Source organism: Nipponia nippon, unplaced genomic scaffold (genome assembly GCF_047370975.1).
Source record: "Nipponia nippon isolate SJK-2023a ecotype South Korea unplaced genomic scaffold, ASM4737097v1 scaffold_4, whole genome shotgun sequence".
NCBI classification, from domain to species: Eukaryota; Metazoa; Chordata; class Aves; order Pelecaniformes; family Threskiornithidae; genus Nipponia; species Nipponia nippon.
In genome coordinates this window covers 53,331,668-53,350,472 of record NW_028262358.1, presented here as the reverse complement: position 1 = coordinate 53,350,472, position 18,805 = coordinate 53,331,668, and the positions used below count along the sequence as shown (strand labels likewise).

The following is an 18,805-nucleotide window of genomic DNA, read 5'->3' as shown; positions in this document are numbered from 1 at the left end:
TTTTGGGTTTTAAAATTCCTGAACAACATTTATCAATAGCTTTATTTGCAAACTACACTTATTTTCTTTTTTAATTGCAGATTCAAATCCCCCCTCAGACAGAAAATGTACACTGGCTTCACTTTTCTCCTGTGGAGAGACACTTCTATCATCGCCAGCACGAGGTGTGCTGCCAGGATGCATTGGCAAAACTCAGGAAGATTTCGGACTGGACTCTGAAGCTTAGTAGCCTGGATAGAAGGACTGTGACTTCTATTCTGTACCCTTTGCTGCGGCTGAGGCAGGCCTGCTGTCATCCACAAGCTGTTCGGGGAGAGTTCTTGCCATTACAGAAAAGGTGAATTGCTGTCACTTCTTAAGTGGCTTGCTTTATGCAAAGCAAAACTCTGTCCCTAATGGTGCAAGATCTTGTACAGTTCTCAAACAAGCTTCATTTTAAGCTTCTTCAGTTAAATGTGCAACTGTAGCACACCAAGCTATCTGACCTCAGAAGCTGAATAGGATGCAGTAGGGTAGTTAGTGTAATTCTTGTGTTAAAGAACATAGTACTGAGAGGCAGTTGTTTGTGTAGTAACATTTTAACCTTATGATGCTGATAGATACTAGGGTGTTGCAGGTGGCAGACTGAGTGTGAAACAAACCAGATTCTTTCTCAGTTTTAAGTCCACTGATTTTCTTTGTCTCTTGCAAAACACATGTTCATAAATGAGAACAATGAACAAAATGAATAAACAGAATGGAACAGTTCTTTAATTCAAAGAAAATGTTAATGTGAGATTGCAGAATTTGTAAATGTAGATCCAAACTTGAAAACTGTTCAAATGCTTCCCCCCCCCCCCCTTTTTTTTTTTTTGCACGCTTTCAAGATCATCTTCCTCACAAGTGTCCTCCAAATACCAGTTACCAGTTTGGTCTCAGCCTTTGTTAGACAAAAAGCATGTTGCTAGCACTCTTTGTGAAATGTAGCAGCTATTTTTTCAGTGAATTAGAGGGGGGTTATGAAAGAACAGGCTGTTTCTATTCCAGACTCTCGGAGCACTGTCTATGTTGTTTCTTTTTTAAGCTACAGGTAGGGAAGAACTTAAAACTTTTAACACTGCCAGTGTTATTTCTACTGTTTCCTGCTCTTGTTCATCCATTCTATTCAATCTCTATCCTTTTATGAAGTTTTGTGTCCTGCTCCTTCCCCTTTCTCATACAGGGCACCTACAGTGCCTAAGCAGCTGTAGCTGACTTTGCACCTACTTCAGCAGGGACCAATAGGCACTGTGCTGTAGCACTTTCTGTCTAACAGTCTGCTAGTGTAGACACAAGGACTCAAACACAGGAGAAATCGATATTCCCACCAGTCCATACAAGATTATTTGCATTAAAATGAGCCAGTGGATTACAAATGAAATGTGTAAACTGAGCTGAGTATGCTGGGGACAGCTTGGTACTGCATTGGTTTTGGTGGAATGCTTGCAGAGTGACAGCTGCATAGTAACTGTGGTGGAAAAACTTGTGATGAAAATTAAATCTTTCTTAAAATCATATGTACAATGAAAAGTTGTTTCCCAGCACTATTTACCTGTCTTTTTTGTGAACCAAGCTTGACTGCAGCAGTGGGCATTCCCAGAACAGAGAGAAGATGTGGCTCCTGGCTTTGGTTATATGTATGAGAAGAATGAAGAAATTCAGTGCTAGAAACTTTGATGAAGAAGAGAAATTTGCTGAAACAAGAAGGTTGATGCTGGAGCATATGGATAAGAGAAACTGGCTAGAAACAAGAAAGCTGAGTTTGGAGCATATTCTATGCTAGATGACCTTCTTTTCCCACCTGTGTAGTGAAGACAGTAAATGAGAACACCTACTCAGCAAAAATATAAGCCTCAAAATGGAGTTTTCTAGGCTCCCCTAGTTACATTGAGTAAAAAAAACCTTATTTTTGTCTTAATTGGTAGTCTCAGGCTATATATCAAATTGCATACTTTATATGTACATCCTTTTGCGTTTATAATTTTTCTTGAAACTGCTGATGGTTTTAAAAATGAAAGATAAGTAGTAGTGATGGAAGTATCAGAGTATGAGCAGCAGGTGCTCTGTGTATTTGTCAATACCTTTGCACAATTCGGCTAATTGTAAATAGTGATTATATTGATGTAAAGCCTGTTCTAGTGTAACAGTGTAGCGTAAACTCAACGAACAGTTTCTGCAAATGGAACAGTGTTGCAAGGAGGGTAAAATAAAGGCCTAGTCAAGGATGCCCTTCCAGCACACCTTGGGCCCAGACTGCACAGGAGTTATGCCACCTCTCACTCTACTCCACGGCACTAAACACCAAATGCTTCTCCTGAAGGTGAATGAGGCTGAGGAGCAGAGTTTCAGGGAGCAGTGTAGTGTCTGGTCTCACAGCAGTAATTGGTCATAGAAGCAGCCTCAGGTCAGCTGTTGTAGACTGTTGTTGCAGTTTACTCTCCTGTCTCTTCACATCAGGCTTCTTCCTGCCTGGATTCTTTGTCCCTTGGCCTTACTCCATGCTATCCTTCATGCTTCTTTCTTTCTTCTTTCTCATCTCTGTTCTTGCTTCTCCCTCTTACCTCTGTTTCCTGTATTTTTGTGTTAAGCTAACTCCCTTCTGACTAAATTCCTCTCAAGAATTACAAATACTGCAAACAAATGTAGAAAAAGAAGTTTAAAATGATAGTTGCTAATCTTCACTATTCTTATTCCACACGTTTTCCTCTTTGCCTTGACACCTCATCTGTTTTGCATGTTTAGATTGGTAGCAGAGGGGAGAAATGTAGTCTCTCATAGCTGTTTTCGTTTGAACAGCTTCTAGCAAAAGGAGGTCTATTTTTGCTTGTTTCCAGTTCACTACTGTAACAGAAGGAGCAAAATATTTTGCCCTGTGAAGGATTATTTTACCTAGTTCTAATTTTCCTCTCGTTTCCTGTTTCTTTCTATTTTTAGGAGATGTCAGCCTCCTTTAGGGTAAAGTTCTAGCTGGGAAAAAAGCTGACAGCTATTTTTTAATAAGTAAATAAATCTCAAACATTTGCACAGTATGTTGGATACATGTAACAATCTTTCATGCTGCACAGCATGACAGTTTTACTTCTCTAGTGTTGTGGTTTTGTTTCAAATTTGAGCCATTTGGTCTCCGTTTCAGCACCATGACCATGGAGGAACTGCTGACATCTCTGCAGAAGAAATGTCGAACGGAGTGTGAGGAAGCTCACCGACAGTTGGTGTGTGCTCTTAATGGCTTAGCTGGTATCCATATTATTAAAGGTAAGACTGGATGGCTGTAGCGTGTTCTTTACTCCCTTTAGTAGGCTAATTATGGTTTAGATGATACCATGTTAAAACAGTGGCTTTTCTGAATTCCGGGGTGGGGGGGGGGAGTGAAATCCTGGGAAACTAGAGAGGCATGTAACAGTGTTTGCAATAAACCCCAGCATTCATTCTAGATGATGGAGAAAAGAATAGGTGTAGTTTGGAGCATCTTTGAGGTGTCTTAGAGTATTATTCTTTCTTGATTCTACCATCTATGTGTACTGGGAAGAGAAAAGAAGTCATACGTGTGTAATTGTGTTTAACCTGCTTTTGTTTTATCAGTACTGCTTTCTGGGCTTCCTTTGTGCCCCCTGCCGTGCAAACTGTTATGCTGACTGTGGAATCTGTTTGCTGCTGCCTGCTATACAGCTCTGTCAATGCAGATTTTTGCCTGAATTGGGAGGAAAAAAAGCTTTGAATGGGAAACAAAAATAATTATATTAATCTTGAATGTCCCACTGAACAAAATAATAAATTAAAATAACTTCATCGTGAATGTGAAAGAAATGCCTCTTTGCTAAGTAACAAGTCTTCTAAAGTTGGCAAGCTGCTTGAATTTTTCCAGCTCATGTTAAAGTCTTCCTTCAAAGAAGAGAACAAGCAACCTGCCTGTTCTGTTACTTGCCTTACAGAAAGACTACATTCAGATTCTCTAGTCCGTAGTTAGTAAGTTTGAAATACTTTGTTATGATTGCAGCATGGGTATCAATTTTTTCAGGTAGAATTAAGTGCTTAAAAAGATTTCTGTACAGATTAAATGCTTCTAAAATACACTAGCAGCAAAAAGCAAGTTTGGCCCTTTTTGAAAAGCAGATTGATGAAAATCGCATCTGGTGAGACACAAAAGCAGGACTGAGGCAGAGTTCTGGTCTGTAACTGCCCCCGCCCCGTGTTACTCTTACACTCAGTCTTCTTTATCAGCAAGGAGGAAGTGCACCTTATATTTAAGTAAAGCCATGAGTTTATTGTTAGTATAATTGAAATCTTATAGGTCTAATTGTTATTAGCCCAGATCTAGTTGTTACAGGTGAAAAACCAATAATAGTCACGCTTACTTGTTTCTACTGCTTGTCCTGCTTTTATGCTCACCTTTCTACTGCCCTTCTGGGTCCTGAGATCAGTGGCTTCATACCAGTGGTGGCAGTGCTATGGCTAGTTGTCACCACCTGGAGTTCTTTGTCAGGAGGAATAAGATGTTTGTGTTGATGGTTTCTTCTTTCTCGCTCAAGGATCCAATTAGGGTCATTTTTATGTTTGCTAGCACACTTTTATGCCTTTCTCTTTCTTCATTGGTCCGCAGTTCCACGTTAACACCAAATTTAGTCTACCTGATGCCTTTTATGAATGTTACATACTATTTCTTTGTTCTCTTTGTTGCCCCTAAAACCCGTTTTGTCCAGCTGTAGGTCTGCATTTCTTTGACTGTGGGTGAGTTGTTTGTCGCCATGGCTTCCTTATTCACTGCCAAGCCTGTGCACCATCTCTTAGCATCCCATGGCTGTACTCCTCTACACTGCATCCTATATCTTTACTTTTCAAGGCCTCTGCTGTTGTTAGTAGGCCTGTATTTCTCTACACTACATCATTGTGTTAGTTGTAAATATCTCATTGTACATAGAATAACTGCTTGTTACTGCTATCTATATAAATAAAGTTGTGATTGTACCACACAAAGATGAATAAAAGTTTAAAAAAAAAAAAAAAAGTTAGCCGTAGACACCTAGTGAATTAGAGAAACTGCTGTCACATCTAAGTCAAGTAAAAGGTGCAGGCAGGTCAAGAAAAATTCAAAGGAGGCCTGACAAGCCTCAACCTTGAAGCTTTGCAAATTCAGCACATAGCTTTTGGCCTGTTACTAGTAATAGCAATAGTATATTGCAGGACTACACCCTTATGACTGGCAACTGTTTCAATGTAAGAAGCAACAAATCTTGTTGAAATAGGGTTGTTAGGCTTCCAGATATGTAGGAAGATCATTTTTCTTTTACTGTGTTATCTGTCTTTATACATTTCATGTCCCTGTACTTCTCCAAGTTTTAAGAGTCTTCGAAGACTGTTACTGGCTAAGTAAATTTCTGTCAGTTGAGAAAAGAAAATAATTTTTTTTTTTGCTGCTTTTCCATATGCAACTTCAATTTTGTATTTCTTTTTTAATTTATGTAATCTATTTTCTGAGAAGTGATTGTGATGTTAGCAGCTTACATCAGTAGTTATGCTCCCTGCATGTATTCAATCATTTCTGCATTTCTGAAGTATGACACAACTTTCCTTGTTTTCACTGGAAGAGTGAATAATGTATTTGCAGTGTGAACTTAGTAATGCATCACTGCAGTGAGTTGTAGATGATGTTTTTTTTAGTGCAACATGTGAGATTTTTTGGATTTATGCAACTGTGATTGATTACATATTTTAAGATCAGAAGTCTACAGATCTTGCAGTCACAAAAGAAATTTAATTTGGAAACCGCTTTAGTCTTTGTAAAATATAATAATCTGTCTTTTACCAGTGTTTTTTTTTTTGGGGGGGGGGGGAGGGAATGAATAGGGAAGATTTGCTTGAAGACAAGTAGATATTATACAGCCTTTCTGAAAACATCTTAGTATGTAACAAGTGATGGCCAGTCATGGGTGTTTGTATATTTAAAAAACAACACAATATGTGTATGTTTTTGTTACTCTTTTTTTTAATTCAGGAGAATATGCATTCGCTGCAGAGCTGTACAGAGAAGTGTTACGATCATCTGAAGAGCACAAAGAAAAGCTCAAAACAGATTCCTTGCAAGTGAGTGAGCATTCAAATGTAAAGAGACATAGTTAAGAACTGGACTACTTTAGATTTAATTTAACAGGTCGGTCTTCTCTTTCTTCCAGTGGTGTGCTGAATTACTCTTCAGCCTGCTCTCATTATCACAGTCTTTAGATAGGAGTATGTCCAGTGACCTTCATGTTTCCTTTTTTTTTTTTAAAAAGCTACTGTATTTTTAAAAACTTTTGCTTGTGCATCTTCATGATATCCCAGAAGCAGTGTATGATCTCCACCTGCTGTTCTGCAGTAAACTTAACATGCTGAATTCCTTGTGTATGTGACTGTGACTGCTCACATTAATGGTACTATATTACATCCTGCAAATACAGGGTGCTGGGTTTGCATTGAGAATGATATTAACATGCCAAATGACAGAGAATAATAGAATTGTTGCACTACAGAAGATGTTCTCTGAAAAGGCATCAAAACATGAAAAATAATCAAAGTTAATTTTCTCTTCAGGATATATATTAATACATTTTGAATACTATATTAAAAATATGGATATATTTTCCTGACTAAAAAAGCAATGGTTCTGTAAGTAACTTCTGTATATTTCTTCAAGAAATATCAGTTCTAAATTGACCAAAATTCTCTTAAGCATAACAAGATACTTAAAATGTTAATGACGGGTAAATAAGAAGTGATCAGTTGTCTATTTCTTTACTTTGCTTGCTTCAGTAAGTAAGTTATTCTTTGATTATCTTGCATGTGGTCATCTGATGGCTCTGTTGTGCTTCTTTGATCCTTCCTTCTCCTTTGTGACTCCCCAGAGGCATTTTTCACTTAGTGTAGCTGTACCAGCATAAACTTGTTAAGCTACTCATAATGAGATTGTTAATTAAGCTGCTTTACTGGATTATGCAATCCAATAAAGCTTTTTTTCCCTCAAAATGTACACTGTCCCATATTGCCTTTGTGTAATAAAACTCAGCTTCTGTTGAGTACTTTCCAGTTGTGTAGGCTTAGCTCTTTAAGATAATGGCAAACTACTGCTGGCTAGTGCTCTTCGGTGGCTGAGACAGTAATAGGGCAAAGGTGAAGTGGATCCAGGAGGTAAGAAAGGACAAGTTCATGATAGTGAAAGTTATTACTATCAGTTTGTGGGAGATATGCAGGCAGCATAATATTGGGAATCTAGTTTGGGATACGTAGGGTGAACCTAGGAAAGAGGAATAGAGTTGCCTTATATTAACAATCAAGTTTATTTTCCCTAAACATAAACAAAAAGGTCATGTTTTATTCAGTCATCTTTTATTTCAGAAAAGTGAAAAATACGAAAAAAGACTGAAGCTCTTGGGAGCTGTTTTTTTCCTTATACTTTATTTTGCTTTAGCTAGGCTAAGTGAATTGTCTCCTTATAATATTCTGAAAGGTATTTACAGAAGAATGTGCTCTGAGATAAATAACTTGTTTTCCATGATAGTTAAGGGCTGTTTTAATTAGGAGGGTGAGTATGGGACAGAATCGGATGACTTGGTATCAAACTTTCCAGCTGATTTGCTTTTGAGGTGTTGAAGGTCTTTTTAATGTTTCATTTCCTCCCTCAGTAAAATGAGGAAAAGAATGCATATTTTCTTTATAAGATGCTTCCAGATTAACAGAGGGAAAAATAAAACTAATTTAAATTAATACTAATTTCTTGCTGTAAGCTTTCATTGCTTTTCCTGTCACAGATGTTGCAATGTATTTTTTCATGATTGCTGTTGACTTTGTGTATATTTAGAGACTTCATTCTACACACAATTTGATGGAATTGTTGTTGGCAAAGCACCCAGGAATTCCCCCAACTCTGCGTGACAGCCGACTTGCAGAAGAGGTAAACGTTGTTCCTTTTTATATAAATGCATTTTCAAGAGCACCTTTTTTTTTTAATCCTTCCATATTTTCTCAAACTAAAGAAATAACATTAAATAGCTTTCAAGTTAACTACATACATTTCCTTTCAGGTTAGTAAAATCAAGAGTTGTTTAGTGTGTGAGATAGAGGAGAAATGTCCAGTAAAATGGTGCTGTTGTGAATGCTTGATGATCTCTGTTATGTTGTGAGTGTATTTTAATAATTTTTATCTCTAAAATGTGATTTCCCCACCTCCACAACGTTCTTGGGGAAATAACTTACATAGATGTTACTGATAAAGAATGCATCATCCTGAATTCTTTTGAGTCCTTTATTTTCTCACATTATCTTTAGCTTTTCTCATTTTAACTGCAGATAGTCAGGGTCTTCTCTCGCTGAAGTTTATTTTTCTTGCATAGGTGCCCTCCATTCCAAAACACTTCCCCATCTCCTGGTAAATATAAGCTACTACTGTCTAATGCATCTTCTCAGTCATGTCTTGAAGCTGTTTTTCTACGTCTCTCTTTGGTCCCGTGTGTGGTACTGGTAATATCTTCTTTGAAACCTTCTTGAGAAGGTCCTGATTTGCGGCCGCCTTCATAGCCTAAAGTTTGCTAGTGGCGTCTGTCCAGGCTCTCCCTGTGTTACTTATATTGTACTCACATGCCCTACAGCAACTGGTTCATCCCTGTCACTCTTGTACTGCCTAAGCATCTAGAAAGGTTGCCCATCTTTGGCCAGAGAAGCAAGTCGCTGCATGTTACTTCCTGTGTGCATGAGCCTGTTTAACTATATCCTTAATCTTAACTGGGGAAATATCTGGTAAGATAGCTGGGATCACTGTTCCCCACTGGTTACTTGTAGCGGACATATGGACCACGTTTGCAAAAGAACATCATTATTGTGGTATTGTTTGGGTTGGAAAGGACCTTGGCTGTCGCAAGGCTGCTATTTTGTACCCTCTAAGCCTTTCTTCTCCAAGCTGGACAATCCCAGTTCTTTCAGCCTCTACAGTTATGTGGTGGTGATCAGTATCTGTCTTATTATTTGGATATCTTGTGATATTTTATCATTTTTATGCAAGTTCCTTGCAGAGATAGCATTTTTTTCTGTTTTAATGAGACATGTTCTCTTAAATATTTAAAGGAGTTTCTACCAGCCTTTATAGAAATACTGCCCTTTTTTTTTTATTGACCTGTAACTTGAGCAATTTTTTTATATCCCCTTCTCCTGACATTATTGTAAAGAGGAGGGGGATCGGTAAATTTGTATTTTGCTTATAAATGTGAAGCAGGGATTGTTTTTCATAGCTATCTTTTGCCAGTAGCTCATCCAAATACCTGAGAGTCCTGTCCACTCCTGATAAACTGAGCTCCATCTGTAACAATAATATAATTATCTTGATAGTAGCAAACAAAAAGAAGGAAGACTTAAACACAGCCTAAAATGCACAAAATAAAGATACCTAGTGAAATCAGAATGTAATGGTGAAAGACACATGTATGTGTACGTTACTTGCAAGAAATATGTTATTTGTTCATCAGTTTTTAAAATATCAAGTAAACTGGTACTGATTATATTGTGGAGACACCTGCATACCAAGAGGGGTTTTCACTGTCAGAAGTAATTTTTATTGTAAAGTTACATCTGATGCACCTAAAAATAATGAAATTTAAACCTTTCTTGTTATTTTATGGGTAAGTTTTATATGTAAGTAAGTTAAATTATCTTGTTTTCAGATTGTTCTAGGATCTTTTTATTGTTTACTTGTTCAACAAAATATATTTAAATGTACAGAGAAGTAAGAATTATGAGTTAAATTCTAGTTCATTTTTGTAATGCAGCGTAATCCTGTTGTGTTGTTCGGGCTTGTCCAAAAGCAAAATTGCACAGTTAGCATCTTTGTAGTAGTTTGTCTTCCCAAATGTTTTTTGGGCTTACTAATAAATGCTAGATTTTAGAGGAAAAAATTAATGCTAAATATTGCTAACAGATGAATGTGGGTAGCACACAGGTAGCGAACCATTTTAAAACACTATGGTAGCTGAGGAGTTTTTGCATTTTCAATTATTCCTTGTAAATGAGTTGTGCATAACTTAAGCTCTCGTTTCCATACAGGCAGAACAACTTCGACAGCATTATATGAGTAAGTCCAATGCAGAAGTTGCAGAAGCCCATCAGGCTTTACAGCCAGTTCTTCAGACCATTCGGGAGCTCCAGAGAAAGGCAGGTACCTCTTAAATATTTGTCTCTGAATTTTGAGATTTTTTTTTAATATTATTTTCATGTGTTTATCCAGAACTCCATCTGTTTTATCATCTCTACAGGTTCTTTGAAAGCCTGTTTGGAATGGGACTTTGTCAGTGTGCATGTGTGCACACATGCAGAGATCCCCCCAAACGTATCCTGTGTTCCTCGCATAAAGAGGCACACAGTACTTGATGAACAAATGACTAAAACCACAAGTACATGATGGGATGATTCCAGTAAAATTTAACACCATGCTTGATTTTTATATTAACTGTGTTTCACTTGTAATTTAGGTAAATAAGTTATAGGTTTTTGCTTTGAAACATTTCTGTGGTGTATCAGATGGTATTTCAGTTACTCTCAAAGGAACGGTTCTTTGACAGGCATTTGGTCATTGTGCTTAAGGCTTAATTGTGTTTAGTCGATATGACAATTCAGGTTTCATGGGAAGGTGCAAGCCCTTAATGAACTGATGAACACCTGAGTTGAAATGCCGCTTGTCGTTTGTGTAATAGTAAAGAAATGGGGGCAAACGGCACATGAGGAAGTAAACTTCTGCATCTTCTTTCACCATTTAAAATTACGAGGTCACTTCAGTGTTGCTCTTTATTAATTTCACAGAGAGCTTACTTTCTCTAATTAAGTGATCCTTTCATCTCTGAGAGAGAGAGAGAAAAAGGAAATGTCAAGATTACAGTATTTCTATGTGGCTATTCTGTGTAGATGGCCTTGGTGAATCTAACTCTATTGAAGCAATTTGAAGGTGTGGAAGTAGATGGGAATGTAGAAAATTTCTTAATCGTATATTCACTTAAACAGGAAAGGGGATATTTTTTAAGCATACTCTCATCTTCCTACTTTACGTGGAATTTACCAGTCTGTGTTTGAGCGTGGCCTAGAGAGCAGTATAAGCCTCTGCTGCAATGAGTAAATTCGTTGTTTGTTGAATGTTCATGGATAAATCTCTTCTTTTGCGTACAGATACATTCAGGTTCTCCTTGGTGGTTGGATGTCATCCAGACAGCAATACAGTATGCCATCGATGAGGAGCTTGTTCAACGTGTGCAAAATGAAATAACCAGCAACTACAAACAGCAGATTAATAAGCTCTCCATGGCAGAGAAGTAAGAGAATATCTAAAATAGGTTAATGAATACAGTTAAGTCTGCTCAAGTCCTCTTATCAGTTTGTGCTAACAGTTGCAATTAAATAGCAGGCATTTTTGCATCAGACCATCTGGGCTGCAATTAAATTTAAAAAACAGTCCCCCAAAAAGTGTAACTAGACAGAACACTTAGAAAGAAAAACAGGAGAATTACAGTTTTCTCCTAGACAAGCATGCTTTTAAAGGTTCCTTTGTATTATCTACTGTGGTTTTACAGTCTTCTGTACTTGTGAAACTTCTGAGCAAGAAAGATTCAAAGTTTATTGCATTAAAATTGAGTAACTTCTAAAAGAAACTGACTTGCTTAAATGGAAAGTAGATAGACGATATCAGAAAATCCTCGTATAACAGCATAAAATAACATCCCAGTTTTTCTGAGCAAAGAATTTTGGTTTGGTTTCATGTTAAAGACAACAGTACCACTGTTGTTGTGTGCAATTACAGAATAATGGTATGGAGGGGACATCTGGAGGTCACCTAGACCAACCCCCAGCTTATAGATCCATGCTCAGAGATTCAGCCCCATCAGGTGGCACAGGGATTTGTCCTGTTGTGTTTAGGGTATCTCCAAGGAGGGAGATTTCATAGCCTCTGTGTGAAGCCTGTTTTAGTATTTGACCCACTTGGTGGAAAAAAAAAATTAAAAATCCTTCTATCTAGTTAATATTTCCTATGTTGCATCTTGTGTCCGTTGTCTCTTGTCCTTTCACCATGCATCTTTGAGAAAAGTTTGGCTCAGTCTTCACTGTACCTTCCATTTAGATGCAGAAAGCAATAAGGTCTTCCCTGAGCAATCTCATTTTAAGGCTGAATAAACCCTTTTGTCCTAGCTTCATGTTGTACGTTCTGTGCTCCAGCTCTGTAAGTTCATCACAGAAAAGGGAGACATAGGAAGCAGAGTGCTCTCACAGTTTAACTTCAGGCAGTTTTCTCAGCTACGTGAGCAATCCTTGTGCTCTTAAATACAGTCTTCCTGAATCATGTTTTAATTAAAAACATAATTTTTTTTTTATTTTTTATATATATATATAAATACATCTAAAAATAGGTGTATATAAATGTGTGTACATATGTATATAAATATCTGTGTATATAAAATGTGTATGTGTGTATAAATTTAAATACTTAAAATATGCACAGGTTTTAATTAAATATTTAAAGACATATCCTCCAGTATGACTACTCTGTTATCATGATACCAAAAGGTGGCAATTCCTTGCCCTTGCTGGAAGTAAGCATATCTTTTACTTTTCAGTACTTAACATAATTCTATTGAATAATCTAAATAAAGACACAAAACTTTACCTTTTCTTTCTTCAAAACTCAGAATTATGCTGAGAAGGAAGAAGGAATTCTCTGTCTTCAAAATGGATATTGGGGTCACCCAGCTGGAAAGTAGCTTTGCAGAAAAGGACCTTGGGGGTTCTGGTGGACACAAAGTTGACCATGAGCTAGCAATGTGCCCTTGTGGCAAAGAAGGCTAATGGTGTCCTGGACTGCATTAGACAAAGTATTGCCAGCAGGTTGAGGGAGGTGATCCTTTCTGTCTACTCAGCGCTGGTGAGGCCACACCTGGAGTACTCTGTGTCCAGTTCTGGGCTCTCTGGTACAAGAGAGAGATGGACATACTGGAGAGAGTCCAACAAAGGGCCAAGAAGGTGATGAAAGGACTGGAGCATCAAGGAGAGGTTGAGAGAGCTGGGACTGCTCAGGTGGGATTCTTCTCAATGTATATAAATACCTAAAGGGAGGGTGCAAAAAAGATGGAACCAGGCTTTTTTTAGTGATGGTCAGTGACAGCACAAGAGGCAGTGGGTACAAACTGAAACACGGGTGGTTCCCTCTTAACATCAGAAAATGCTTTTTTACTGTGAGGGTGACTGAGCACTTGCACAGGCTGCCCAGAGAGGTTGTGGAGTCTCCATCCTCGGAGATACTCAAAAGCCATCTGGGCATGGTCCTGGGAAACCAGCTCTAGGTGACACTGCTTCAGCAGAAGGGTTGGACAAGACAACCTCCAGAGGTCCTGTCCAACTTCAACCAGTCTGTGAGTCGGTGATATGAACATTTCATGGTTAAGTGTTATTTGAAAATGATGGCGTCTCATTCTGGTCAAAATAAATTTGAGGAAAGGATTGTTTGCATGTTCACGCTGATCTCATATGCCTATGCATCTATCTGTATGCTTGCCTGTGTCATAGTGGCAAAAACTTGATTTTTTTTTTCCTCACTTGAAATCAGCTGTTTAGGAAGTTTCTTTTTAAATTGTTGCTGCTTACAGGTTGTATAACTTTGGACAAGCTATGTGCAACTCAACTGTTTCTTTTATAAAATAGGGATAAAACTTAATTCCTTTTAAATTTATTTTAGCATATGCAATAAAACCTAAAAAACAGTGTCTTATGAAGTATTACTGGTCAGTGGTGGAAGCAACAAGTGCTAATCTCTAGTTGACTATTAGAGATGGTTAATCCAGGGTGTAGTGTGGGAGATTTTCCTAAACCTGGAATATTTGGCAACTGATACTGTTAACAACAGACTTGTGATTTACATGCAATTTACATGTATTTTCAGACTACTGGTTAGGTAAACTAGTCTATTTTATTTTAAAATACATATTGCTTAAGTAGGTCATTTTAAAGGCCAAACTTTATTAGTGTTGTTAAACCTGTGCTTTTCTCTCTACACTTTACAAAAGGTATGTTTTGGATTAAACTTTCAATACGGGTTAGAACCACAGTCTTGTAATACACTGTCTTGTATATGAATGCCAGACCTTGTGTGAATGGTGCACTCTCAAGCAAGAGACCTCTGCTCACAGCAGGAACACAATATGGGAAGTACTTAACTGGTGTTCATGTTCCCACTCCAATCATGAAAGATAGCTAAGTTTTAGGAAAATAGTTCATGGTCATGTCTATTCAGTAATGTTAATTTTGACAGCTAACTTACAAAATGCAGTATATTTTTGTGATGGGTGCATGTGTCTGCTCTGAATTGCACAGGTGCATTGAAAATCAGTTTGTTGGCCAAGAGATGCAAATAAGACTAGAGTATGTGCAGTTGTTTACCTTTGGTAGATTTGCGTTGTGGACCAGAATGTTGCAGGTTGGTGTTGACTACTAATATTTGGTCGCATCTCTCAAGTCTTGGAAAGAGTCTTTCTATTCCACAAATACCAGGCGTCATCTCAGGGGATACAATGGAATGATTTCTAACAGTTAGCATTACATGTAGTAGTAATAAGCATTTGCTTATGATATGAACTTCATATGTTGTCCTATATTGCTATTGAGCTATTTCTCTTCTACTCCAAAATGAGTTTGGATTCGCTGCCTCAGTGTGCAATCGGTTCCCTTTTTCTTTAAATCAGATTCCGTGACTGCAGAGGCCTTCAATACCTGCTCACAACCCAGCTGGAGGAAGTGAAGAAGTTCCAGAAGATTGTAAGAGAAGCAGTGAAAAACTTAGAAGGCCCTCCCTCTAAGCAGGTTATTGAGGCTGCCACTATCTGCCATTTGCGACCTGTTAGACTTCCACTTAACAAGTATGTCTTGAAAATAGAAAATATACTTTAGAGGTGTATTATTAAATTTTCCTTCATTTGAAGTAAGAAGATATTAAAGTCTTTATTTTGTACTCAGGGTTTGCATACACACAGATATCACAGATCCATTTTGTTAGAATCATGACCTTACTTTGGGTTTATTGTTATAAAATCTTTTCCTGTCAATTATTATATTGAGTGTACATAAGACTGTTAAATTGTTCTTTTTTAAGGACTTTGTGTGGGTTTATATGTTGGAATAGGGAATTACAGGAATTACTCTGGTTTCTGATGAAATGCTGAGTGCTTGTTTTCAATTTTCTGTATTGCAGCTGTGTCTTTTGTAAGGCTGATGAGCTGTTCACAGAATACGAATCAAAGCTCTTCTCTCATACGTAAGTTCATAGCTCTATAAACTCACTATTAAAAAAGTGAAAGTTGGATTGTTTTATAATTTCTACTTAAAGTTTTCTAAAATAACTTTATGAACAAATTACAGCAACTTCTTTCTCGTGGCCTTGATAGCAATTTTACTGATCAAGTTTAATTTTCTGTCTAAATTTCATTTGAAAAAGTTGTGTACAAGGAATGAATACATGCCACTTTTTCTCAAGCTGCTATAATATGACCATATATTTGTAATGAAGTCTTGAAGTATTCAGACAGTGTGTGTATAAATACAAGAGTGCTAATTAAATGTATACCCCTGTTTCATAACAAACAAAATTTGACTAAAGCCACAATGAGAAAGGAGATTTCAGACATGAATGCAGCTGTGAGCTGAAAGAAAGGTTGCAGCAGCACGTGGTGTGAGAGAAGTGTGCATAGTGGACAGTACTGAGAGGCATAGATTACAGCCCTCTGCATGCTTTCTCTTTGACTTTTATCTCTCATATCCCTCACAGTGTCAAAACGGGATTCAAAAATCTTGAGGTCACTGAGAAAACATTTTGAAAAGTCTTTACCAGTGGGAGCTCTATTACCTAATGATTACTGTGCTTCTGAATTAGCATTGTTTGTCAAGGAGGGAACTGAGAAGCTGTAGTGTTCTTAAGTAGTGCAATACACAGCAAGTTTTGCATCAGAGTGTAACTGCAACTTCTGCTGATTTAAGAAGTTAGAATTGCAAACTTTTTAAATGAATGTGACATTAATCATTAATAACTACTGAACGATAATTAAGATGCGTAAGCCTTTACAAAAGCTGTTGATGATTTTGAGCTGACAAAATGGCCTGTGTGGTGATTTCATTGCTGGTACTGAGGTCACTGTGCTCAAAGCAAGCGTTTGGGATATCAAGTAATAAAACAGCTGTTTATATTTGTTTGGTTTGCTTTATCCTTTAATCAAATATTAGAAGGCTGAAATACATGGTGAGTAAGTAGAAATGGATGTGGAAGTACAAAATCGGTGATAAGTATTGTGTTGGGTTTATTTTTAAGTGTTAAAGGCCAAATGGCAATATTTGAGGAGATGATAGAAGATGAAGAAGGGCTTGTTGATGACCGTTTGCCCACCACAAGTAGAGGACTGTGGGCAACCAGTGAAACTGAACGTGCCTTGAAAGCTATTCTCTCCTTTGCCAAAGCTCACCGAATGGATGTTAAGCTAACTGAAGAGGGCAGCATATTTCTGGAACTCTTTGAAGCATGGAAAAAGGAATATAAGGTACAGTAAATGAGATGGTGACAAAACAGTTGTGTAGTCCGTTTAATGTAATATAAACAAATTCAGGCTCAATATGAGCAAATCTAAGTTGTAGTCCTGAAATTAGGGTTTGCCTACACAAAGCCTTTTCACAGTGCTTCTTACAGGATTTGATTTAAAATGGTTTGTATATGATTTAGGAGTTTCTAAAAGCTATTCTGGCTACTAAGCAAATTAATAAGCAATGTAGTTGCATCTATTAAGACAGCATGCAGATATAATTAAATGTGTTCATCTGTTTAGTTAAATCAGAATGTACCAAGACTCAGCAAATCCAATGTTGGTCCATTCTGTAATGCAGTTTACCTTCAGTCTTGTGCTAGCTACAGATGTCTTTTGATTATTGCTTTATTTCCTGGATCTTGTTTACTAGACAACGTAACCTGAAATAATTAGTCTCCTGTTGTTTGGATCAGAGAGAACTACAGGAGTATACTATGGCTTTCTTCATGCACCTGTGTTTCCTTGCAGTGAATACATACCGGGAATGGAGAAGGGGGAAGAGCTGTTGCACACAAGGGTCTCATCCTGTCTTACAGCTTAGGTGTAATCAAAAGTGTTTTCTCTTGAATGCTTCTCCTCATTTTTGATTAACACAGACTTAGGCTTCAGTAGAACACACTTGGTACACTTGTGTCAGGCTTATTGACTCTTTCATACACTTTTTCTTTTTTTGTGGTCTGACATGAGAGGAAATTCCTGTTCCTTGACAGATTTTTCACCTTGATCTTTCTCTCAGGCCTTCTGTTTCATGATTCTAGGAAATTGTCACTTAACTTGCTCTTTCCTAAGAGGTTTTGAAAAAGCAAAGATACTTCTTGCAGGAGTATGCTATCCCAGAATTTAAACATTTGTTATTAGCTTTAGTCCGTAGAAGAAAAGATACTCTAGAGAGTGATTTACTTTATGTATCTTAGATTAACTAATGGAATTCAGACTGTCTTTGTTTTTCAGCAAACTTGGGTACTGATCACCTACTTGCCCCAAATTGGTGGCATTACTTAGGAGTGAGACTTAATCTGGAGTTGCCTTAAATCACTAGGTTACAGTGTAACACAGTGGAAAACCTTTTTAAACAAAATGACATCTTAATCAGCATTTAGGTATCTGATAGTTAAAGTTATTAAACACCTAATAAAGTTGTGGTGTTCTCACAAAGTCGGGTCACTTGCTTATGGTGCCAAAATGCTGACTGGAGAATAACGACCCCAGCTGTCCTCACGCGTCATTATTTTATGTCCTTGGCTTGTAGCGGTTCACAAAAGGAGGACGACATAAGGTAACTAGTTACCAAGGCATTGCTATGTGTTGGGGATTTTCTGCTGCAAGAAGGGAACACAGTCTCTTCATGTCCTTTTACTTTAGGAAACAAAAGGTGGGACTGATTCACCAATGAGAATGAAAATAGTACTATTAGGATTCCATCTGTCGTGAGTTGGAAATACAGATTCAATTGTCTGTACTACTGTAACCTACATTGAGCTACAGGGATGATACTCTGTAAAATAACTCTTAAATCTAAAACAACAAGCTGCTTTTTTTTTTTTTTTTCTTTTTAAGGAAATGTAATTTTAGCTTAATTTCCCCTAATGTAATTTAGTTTCTTTAGTTTTGGGGGAGTAAGCTCCTTTCAGCTTATTCTCTGTCCTTACCCTGTATGACAGGTTTAATCCACAGTAATTTTGTTTGTAATCTAGGCATAGCTCAAAACAAGTTTTTCTTGATCTAAAAGAAAAACCTCAAACAACCAGCCATCACACCCCCTGCAACTGAGTGTTTAGAAATATTTTTACAATTGAAAAATCAGAAATCAACAAATAGCAATTTTTGGCATTTGCAAAAGGTCTTAGAATTTCAGTAAGATCACTGAAGATTTTTTTTTATAAAATACGTAAAAATGGAAAGCTTGGGAAGAAGTATTTTACAGTATTGTCAGTAATTTTAAAATGTCAGTTTATATGTATAGTATACTTCCCGTTGTAGCCGTTTGTTTTGTAGAAAGCCAGAATTTACTTTTTTCTTCAGAGAACTGAATCTGATGTTATCTTCACCTTGTGCTCGTCTGTGCTTTTATCAAGACCACTCAAACTGTTAACATTTCTTTAAACGTACTTCATCTTTCAGAAGCAGTCTTAGTACTATAATAGCTAGCTGGTTAAAATTGCTTAATCATT

At 37.3% G+C, this 18,805-nt stretch overlaps 1 protein-coding gene across 4 annotated transcripts in view; it reads left to right on the top strand.

The window, feature by feature from the left end:
- The window catches only part of SHPRH (SNF2 histone linker PHD RING helicase), a 58,112-nt gene that overhangs the window by 21,861 nt on the left and 17,446 nt on the right, over window positions 1-18,805 (top strand). For all 4 annotated transcript variants that reach the window (XR_015708300.1, XM_087775138.1, XM_087775139.1 and 1 more), the window contains exons 13-21: window positions 81-337; window positions 3,152-3,273; window positions 6,011-6,099; window positions 7,850-7,942; window positions 10,081-10,188; window positions 11,194-11,336; window positions 14,751-14,924; window positions 15,257-15,319; window positions 16,367-16,592. Coding sequence is in view for 3 of the 4 variants with exons in the window: in XM_087775138.1 (XP_087631264.1) it covers window positions 81-337; window positions 3,152-3,273; window positions 6,011-6,099; window positions 7,850-7,942; window positions 10,081-10,188; window positions 11,194-11,336; window positions 14,751-14,924; window positions 15,257-15,319; window positions 16,367-16,592 (1,275 nt within the window). In the remaining variant the exon portion in view is untranslated. The remainder of the gene's footprint in view (window positions 1-80; window positions 338-3,151; window positions 3,274-6,010; window positions 6,100-7,849; window positions 7,943-10,080; window positions 10,189-11,193; window positions 11,337-14,750; window positions 14,925-15,256; window positions 15,320-16,366; window positions 16,593-18,805) is intronic.